This window comes from Rhagoletis zephyria, unplaced genomic scaffold (genome assembly GCF_001687245.7).
Source record: "Rhagoletis zephyria isolate East Lansing unplaced genomic scaffold, Rhagoletis_zephyria_1.1 Rzeph_scaffold_01068, whole genome shotgun sequence".
NCBI lineage: Eukaryota > Metazoa > Arthropoda > Insecta > Diptera > Tephritidae > Rhagoletis > Rhagoletis zephyria.
Window position 1 is genome coordinate 96711 of NW_016158152.1, and position 8737 is coordinate 105447.

General features: G+C 34.8%; 1 protein-coding gene across 1 annotated transcript in view; it reads left to right on the forward strand.

Annotated features, from left to right (window-relative positions):
* Positions 1 to 8208, forward strand: part of LOC108362684 (calcium/calmodulin-dependent protein kinase kinase-like) — a 76791-nt gene extending 68583 nt beyond the window's left edge. Inside the window, exon 4 of the mRNA XM_017615773.1 lies at positions 8032 to 8208. Coding sequence (XP_017471262.1) covers position 8032 — 1 coding nt within the window. The 3' untranslated portion in view covers positions 8033 to 8208. The remainder of the gene's footprint in view (positions 1 to 8031) is intronic.
* Positions 8209 to 8737: the final 529 nt, after the last annotated feature.

Here is an 8737-nt window from a genome sequence, read left to right on the forward strand (position 1 = left end):
ACCCTGTTTACAACATTAGTTAGGCCGATTATGGAATACGGTTCGGCGGTTTGGAATCCAAGGTATCAAATTTACTCAGACAAGATAGAATCAATTCAAAAACAATTCCTACTTTTTGCTTTAAGAAATTTCCGTTGGGATTCTCAATATAACCTTCCACCTTATACGAGCCGATTAAAACTTATTAATCTTCCNGAAATTTCCGTTGGGATTCTCAATATAACCTTCAACCTTATACGAGCCGATTAAAACTTATATATCTTCCTACACTTTCCAGCCGCAGGCAAATGCTTGCTACAATTTTTATAGTTAAATTACTAACAGGCTCAATTTCAAATCCGCTTCTTCTTCTCGAAGTTAGCCTTAATGTTCCCTCCCGGGGATCAAGACACTTTTCCCCCTATTTCTGAAAGCTTGTAAAACGAATTTTGAATTGCACGACCCACTCTGTTGCTTATGCCAGGATTTTAACTCTCATTCCAGCACGTTTGATATATCAGATCCGCTTTTCAGCATTAAGAAATCGATACTGTCCTCTCTCAATAAATGAATCATTAAAATANAAATACTGGTTCCGTACGTCATACGGACTGCGCCCCTCGTGCGGATGAGCGGGAATGGAGGGTAAAACCCGTTGGGATATTATTATTATTATTATCTACCACAGTGTGGTAGAAGTCCGATCACTGCTCCTAAGCAGAAACAGGAGCTGAAAGCGTGTACAAAGTAATTACGTATTTTGTTGCAGGCAGAAAAAAAGAAGGGCGCAGTCGATCCCTCAGTCCTCGTCTGCTTCGAAATAGACTGACTACTCCCTTTTGGCGAACGATGATGCATGCGAAGAGGCCCGCTCTGCGAGAAGCACCATGACGTACTCACAACGGAAGCTGGGTGAGGAATGATGAGGGTAAAGCAAACGCTTTCGCTTCTCAACCAGTGTTGCCGCGCCGTCGCAAGAAAATGTATCACCGACCAAGCCAAAAATGTATCCAAATGTATCCAATTTTCTTTTTTTACGCATCCATCTCATCATTTGTAAGAAAACCAAACATTTTCGAGAAAAAGACATAATTTAACCCATCCTAGGGACTTGGAATACGTGTATATATATTTTTGTATTTCATAAATTCAAAGATTAGTAATTTCAATTTAGAAATTATATTTTTTATGCATAAGTACTTTGCAAAGGAAGTATAATAAATAGTAATTATTATCTTACATTTGTACCTGTATACTCTAAAAAGTGTGTGTAAAACTAGTACTAAAAAGTAACTATTTTTCAACAGGAATCTATGTAAATATACATACGTACAAGATGTTCATGATTTGATTTTGAACCCGAGATCTTTAAAATATACACATAAATATACACATGAAATGTTTAGAGTTGCAAAAATTTTCAAACTAAAAATACATTTCCTACAAATAATAAACATAAGGGGCTTTCATTTACTCTATTTTAAACATTTTATGTGTTATTTTGCTCTCTGCGACTAATCTGATATGTTAAAGTAAACAGGCAGTGTTTAATTTTATTACACGGTATGCAAATTTGCACACATTAAAAGAGGTTACCTCTGTTATATGCGCAAATAAACCAAAAAATTTTAGAGTGTATTTTAAGTCTTTTCAGCCAAATTCATAAAAAATTCCTTAAATAAATCAAATCTAGTTTTTTAAACAGTATATTTTAAACTACATTGAGATCTTCTTTCTTTTAAAATTAACAAATGAAAATAGGTGGTATGAAAGAGATATATTTACTTTATATATATATTAAGATATATAAAAAAGCATATTTTTTAGCTAACTAAACAATTGCGCCTTACACTGCTTTGGTGAGATCTCTTCATATGTTCGTTGCTTCGTTCACAAAAATTAAAAAAATAATAATAATAATAAAAATAAACAAAAAAAAATTTCACGCTTAAGTAGCGCTTTTTAAAACCTTTAGAAAACGTCATTAATGAAAATCGATTTTTGAACAAAAAAAACTTTATAGAAAATATAAAATTTTTGCCTATTTATAAAAGTGTCCACATTTATACTGATCGGAAAACATAAGTATCCCGCAAAATTTTTTCTAAAAATGTATCCAATTGGATCTATTTAGATCCAAACGGCATCCCTGCTCTCAACTTTTACCCAATGAAGGCTCTCATCCTTCCAATATTTCAATACCAGTAGCCTTGCCACAAATCCGCTTCGGGTTAAAAATAAAGATTTAATTAACACCATTGTTCAAGATATTCAGAAAAATAAAGCGCCTGGTTACGATAGGATTACAGGTGAAATTATAAAGGAACTTCCACAAACCGCCGTACATATTTTTAATAACATGCTTAAGTTGGGGCACTTCCCCGACTTATGGAAACTTTCGGAAATAATTACGGTGCCAAAGCCAGGTAAAGATCCGGTAGTAAGTTCATATCGACCGATTAGCTTGATTTCTGTATTTTCCAAATTTTTTGAAAAACTTCTATTGAAATAAATACAATCTTCAATAACAAGTAACCAAATAATACCACCATATCAGTTTGGTTTGCGTGAAAAACATGGCACTGTAGAACAAGTTCATAGAAATGTTGTATTAGAAAAGCCTTCGAAGGGAAGCAATACTGCACCGGTGTATTTTTGGACATCTCTCAAGCTTTTGACAATGTCTGGCATGATGCCCTTATATACAAACTAAGGGTTTCACTCCCTGCAAATACGCATGCAATTCTGGAACGGTTCCTGCTGGGAAGAAACTTCAGAGTCAGGCAGAATTCTTTTATAACGGAAAGTCACCCAATATATGCAGGTGTCCCTCAAGGCAGTGTTCTAGGACCCATATTATACCTAATATATACTCGTGATTTGCTACTGGATTGCAGAGCTGTAAAAATTTGCAATCAATTACTTTAGCAATCAACGGTTGTGCTACTTATAGGATTACAATCAAAATTTATTGCATTTTTCTGAAAAATGGGGCGTGGCTTTTCCTATACTAACTAAAACTTTCATGTTGTATAGCTCTTGAAATATTTGTGGTAGAGAATTGGAACTTGCTGTCGAGATAAATAAAATTAATTCCATTCTGGGCGGTATTGGAAAAGTGGGCGTGGCACCTCCCATAGGCATGAATTATTTAATCAGCTCTAACTTCGGAACCGTAAGTCACATGATCTTGAAATTTGGTATGCAAACATATCTATGGTAGGTGCTTATCTTAAGGTATATATAAATGAGTTTGTAAAAGGGGCGTGGCAGATAACATAGGCGCGGAATTTTTGGTCAGTCATAACTTCGGAACCATAAGTCACATGAACTTGAAATGTGGTATGCAGACATATCTATGGTAGGTGTTTATAGTAAAGTATATATATAAATGAGACTGTGAAAGGGGCGGAAAATCTAAAAGGCGTGGAATATTTTACTAGTTATAACTTCGGAACCATAAGTCACATCAACATGACATTTAGTATGCAGACATATATATGGTAGATGCTTTTAGTAAGGTGTATATATAAATGAGTCTGTAAAAGGGAACGTGGTTCATCTCATAGGCGTGGAATTTTTATTCAGCCATAACTTCTGAAGTCACATAAACTTGAAATTTGGTATGCAGACATATCTATAGTATATAGGTGCTTATAATAAGGTACGTTTATATAAATGAGTTTGTAAAAGGGGGCGTAGCACTTAACATAGGCTTGGAATTTTTTATCAGCTATATCTTCGGAACCACAGTTCACATGACCCCTTCCTTCTGACGTGGGGTGAAACCCGCGAGTAAAAGCTAGTATAAAATAAGTTTTATATAAGACGCAAATTTTTTGGAAGGTCTGTATTGCCTCTTTCACATCGACACGCTAACAAGCACATCCTTGATTGAATTGAGTACTCCACAATTTTGGTCACTTTCCAGTTGATTTTAAAATAAACTGTTACCCCGCCAGTATGCGTAGAGGTAGAAAGACAATAATATTTCTGAACTGGTTTCTAGGTAGATTCAAGATCGCATTTAGGGTGCATGGGGGCGTCAGAAAAAGGCAGACAATTTTGCGGTCTTTCTATGCATTTTTAACCCCATCCTTCATTTAGTCATCTGAGACCTAAGTTCGTATAACTTAAACATAGGGCCAAAGCAGACCAAGCACACGGGGTTTCTATACATTTCAGCTGCAGCGCCATCTATAGGGTACACTTTCTATCAAAATCATTGCTTATCATAAAATGAATATGTAAGTATTATGAATTTCAACCAGATTGTATGAAAAGTACGGATTTTCCAAATACCTCTAATGCAGCGCTAACCACCGGGTCCACTTTTATCAAAAGAATTTTTCACATAGCTCACATTTAAAATTTGAACGAAATCGGTTAAAAATACGACTTTTATAAATAATATAAATTGCATATAATAGGAGTATTTATGCAAGGTATAACCTCCGAAATCCTGACGGAACTCTATCCAGTGGTTTTTGAGTTTAGTCCGAACAACGAAAACGGCTATCATTTTATGTATATAGTTATACAGATAAGACAGTTTATAATGAAACTCATAAAAATCAAAGTTCCAAACATTGTGCAAAATTGAAAAAAAACTTCAAAATTTTACCTTTTACTAAAAATTAAAAACAAAGTCACAATAGTTTACTGCGATCTAGAAATCTAGGGGGAAATGGTTCCCAATCGAATGATACTTGCCCGTTTACATAAATGTATATAGATGCAACCATTCCAATAAATATGTACCACGTTTCGCCATAAGTACAATATTGATAACATATGTAGGTAGCTGTGCCAAATTTCAGGATGTTAGCATAAGCGGTTCCAGAGAGAAGCGATATTAGGATTTCAGTTTGTATGGAAGGTGCCACGCCCCATTTTCCAATTCCTGTCACTTTTTGCTCTTTTTGAAAGAGAAGCTGTGCCGAATTTCATGATGTTAGCGCCGACGTTTCCAAATATAAGCGATATGAGAAGTAAAGTTTGTATGGGAGCTGCCACGCCCCCTTTTCCAATGTCTATCAGTTTTCGCCATAAGTAGAGTATTTGCAATGCAAATTCATCCGTGCTAAGTTTCAGTTCTCCAGCGTAATTGGTTTTAGAAATATATTGGATTTATACGTTTTAGTCTGTGTAAGAATTTTAGGAATATCCCCAGCGTCACCTACCGAGTAAATTTTTAGTCGGAATATTTATTTTCAAGGTGCTGGCATATGTTCCAAATATGAGCCAAATGGTTGCAGTCGGGTAGTAGTTTAGTGAAATACAATTTACAGAAAACTATATAAAATTGTAAAACCGTAAAGTCTCACATTCCTTCATTTTCTAGCAGCAACAACAAAAAGTTTTGAGTTTTTTTTAGCGAAAAGCTTTCCACATAGAAGTTCCAAAAAAGTGCTATTGGTTATGATTGAATACACTTAAATTGGATGTTTGCATCGCGGGTGAATTTAAAAACTAAACTCGCAGTAGCCTAAATAAAATTAAAATATTTTTTTCTATTATTTACATACATACTTCTACAAGCTGGCATCATACGGTCTGTCAAGTCATATGATTGATATTTTACGTCTTATATATGGAAATACTACGAGTCAGGTGTGGTTCAATGGAAAGCTGTCGAGCTCCTTTTCGGTTAATCAAGGTGTCCGGCAGGTATAATGTTAAACCACAGACTTTCCTACACTAAGCACTTAGACACAAAACTTAACGAGGGGAAATCTGCAATATGCGCTACTTGGTTAAGTTACATAAACAACCCCCGAATTCAAATTTCGAAAAAAATTAAAATCTTTGATGCGGCTTCAAGATCAATTATGTTCTATAATGCACAGGTGTGGGGTGGGGAAAGTCATGAACAGGTGGAAAAACTTTTGCGTTTCTTTATAAAGAAGCTTATATTCTTGCCTGCGAACACGCCAAATTATATGTTGCATTTGGAAACGGGTATAGTCCCCCAGTACTTCCACACACTGCGCGCTCATATGTTATTTATAACACGTTGCCTTAGTTTACCTACAAGTAGACTGCCGCGTGTCCTTGCCGACGAGTCCATACGACAAGAGGTACCTTGGGTCAGAAATTGGAAGCGCTTATCACTCAGCGCAGACTTGGAACCCCTTACGGAGTTTTCTCCTACGTTCCTTAAAGTGTTTACCCCCTTGTTGCTTAGTAAACTTGTCGAAAAAGAGTTCAAACTTTATGTTGAGCGCGCCCAAAGTTCTAGCACACATGACCTTTACCCACATTTAACACCCGTAGGGGTTAAATATTTCAACGACGAGCACTCTTCGTATGCTATTAGCTTAATCTTCCGCGCGAGAGGTGGTTTGCTTAACCTTAATGCGAGATCATTTAAAAACGTAACCTCTGTTATATATCCAGTTTGTAACCTTGGCGATGCGGAAAGTATTTACCACTTTATCGGTGTCTGCCCAGCCTACAACGCGTCTCGTTTGGATAGCTTCGGTGAAAAAGTTTTGGACCTGGCAAGAGTGATAAACATTTTAAATGGCGGTGATTACGAAGCGTTGTACAAATATTTGCAAAACAGCATTAAATATAGGGATTTTATTATTAATGAATTTGCGTAAGTAGTTTATGTTAACTTAATATGTTAGTTCTAGTGTGGCACTCAACAATATTAGTTACTGCCATAATTTTTAATTTATTTTTTAAATTCCATAATATGTGTGTATAATGTTGTAAATGTGTGTATTCGAATTGCTATAAAAAAAAATAAATATACTACTACTACTACTACTTCCACGTCTTAAAAAATAGAGCTCGTAGATCCATCAAAATACTCTCGCTATTTTTTAAGAGCACTTCGAGCCATAGCGTTATTTACATTATCTTCACCATAAACTCATCAAATTTTCGGCTCGCTCCTGAATTTGCAGGTGACGTAATTCTAAAATAGTGTATTTGTGTTGATGGCATCATATTAAGTTTTATCGCTCCGAGTTTTAAAGTGAAGCGAAAAATATTTATCACTCACATTTTTAAAACACAAAAAAACCAAACCAAGGCGAATTCATATAAGGTGGTATCGATTCAACAAATACAACAATTACCTGTATTTTGTTTTTGCTTTGAGCTGGTGATTGTCAAATTTCAGCTATTCTTCTCCGAATGAAAAAGGGCGACAGAAAATGCAAACACTCTCACGTTTTCACTCACTCACTAGCAAAATATAAAATTTGACAATCAAACGCTACACACCGCTGATTAAACAAGACCACCTTATATAAATTCGCCTTGAACCAAACCAAACATCACTCGTGCGAAGCTGCGGGCAAAAGCTAGCAATAACATAAATTAACAAAAATAAATAATTGTCCGATCTAAAAATTTGTATATTAATTCTAAAGTACAATTTTCCGCTGAATCCGAATACGAAAACAGAATTAAAAAAATTATAACAGTTTTTGAAAAATAGGCAAATTTCCGTTATTTTATGGATATAGTTTGCCAATCTCAAACTTCTTTTCACATTAGTAAAGCATGTTGAATTTATATAATAAATGTAGATATATGATTTTCATTTTTATAAAAGTTTGACCTATTATCTATATAATAAAATCAAGAATTTGAATAGAAACTTTTTGTATGTATTTTACTTACATAAGTGCTAATAACTTCTGCATTCATTATTAAATAAAAAAATTCTTTTAAGTGAGGACAATTTTTTGCAGATCTCAGAAAACGGCCATATCTCAAACATTCTTATACTTTTAATAAACGATGGTCGGATGCCACTCTCTGATTTCTTGTCGATTCATACATAAAATTTGCTTCCATTCAAGAAAGCCAAAGAGTTTGATTTTTTTAGTCAATTCAAATATATATATACATATGAAGACACTGAGTGTACAGCGATTTTAAATTAGTTTCGCCCCAAGAAACTAGGACGCTGCAGTTACCTCTTCTTCTCAATTTCGATTAGCTCTGCAGTCAATTTAATGTTTTCTGCCATGGCTGATTTAAAGGTCTCGTTTAACTCACTAATCTTCTGATTTTTTTTTTTTGTTACAGGTTTGGAGACTTCGCTGAGGGATGGAAGCGATGGTGCCGAAAATGTAGTGGGCGAAGCAACTGGAAGTGAGGCTCAGGCATAGCTATACAATAAAACAAAATTATAAAACCCTATTAACTGGTTATAATAAATATAAATAAAATTACCTGTTATACTATCCACATCGATGGCATCAACATTATTTACTTGATCATTTCCTACAATGCGATGTAGGGCTTTTTCGAGTTACAATCATAACCGCAGTGTTGGGCGAATTATTAGAGTATCCAGTTCGGTGTGCATTTATAGCAACGTATTGTCAGTTGGGCAGTTGCAACAGTGTTGCAAATTTTCATCAGTACAGCAGTAATGCCGCTTTTATTACGTGTCTCGAACAGGCCCGTACTCACAATGCTTCGCATTATCTGCGAAATACAATTCACAGCATTACTAAATTGAATACTTATAAACATGATTCAATTAATAAAGGCTTTGTAAGTAGCTTTTTGATGTGAAAGAATTTACAAGGCAAAAAAAAAAACAGTAAAACATCTCCAGTTATACGCGGCCTGACGTATACAATTTTGGTATATACTTGGTCCTGTCAAAAGTTCTGTTACAAATTTAATATAGCGTAACAATTTTAATAAGGGATTTTTAGATTGTGTTGTAATTCGGTTTTATTTATTGAATGTTAATGTTCATGAGAAAACAAAATAATTTTCA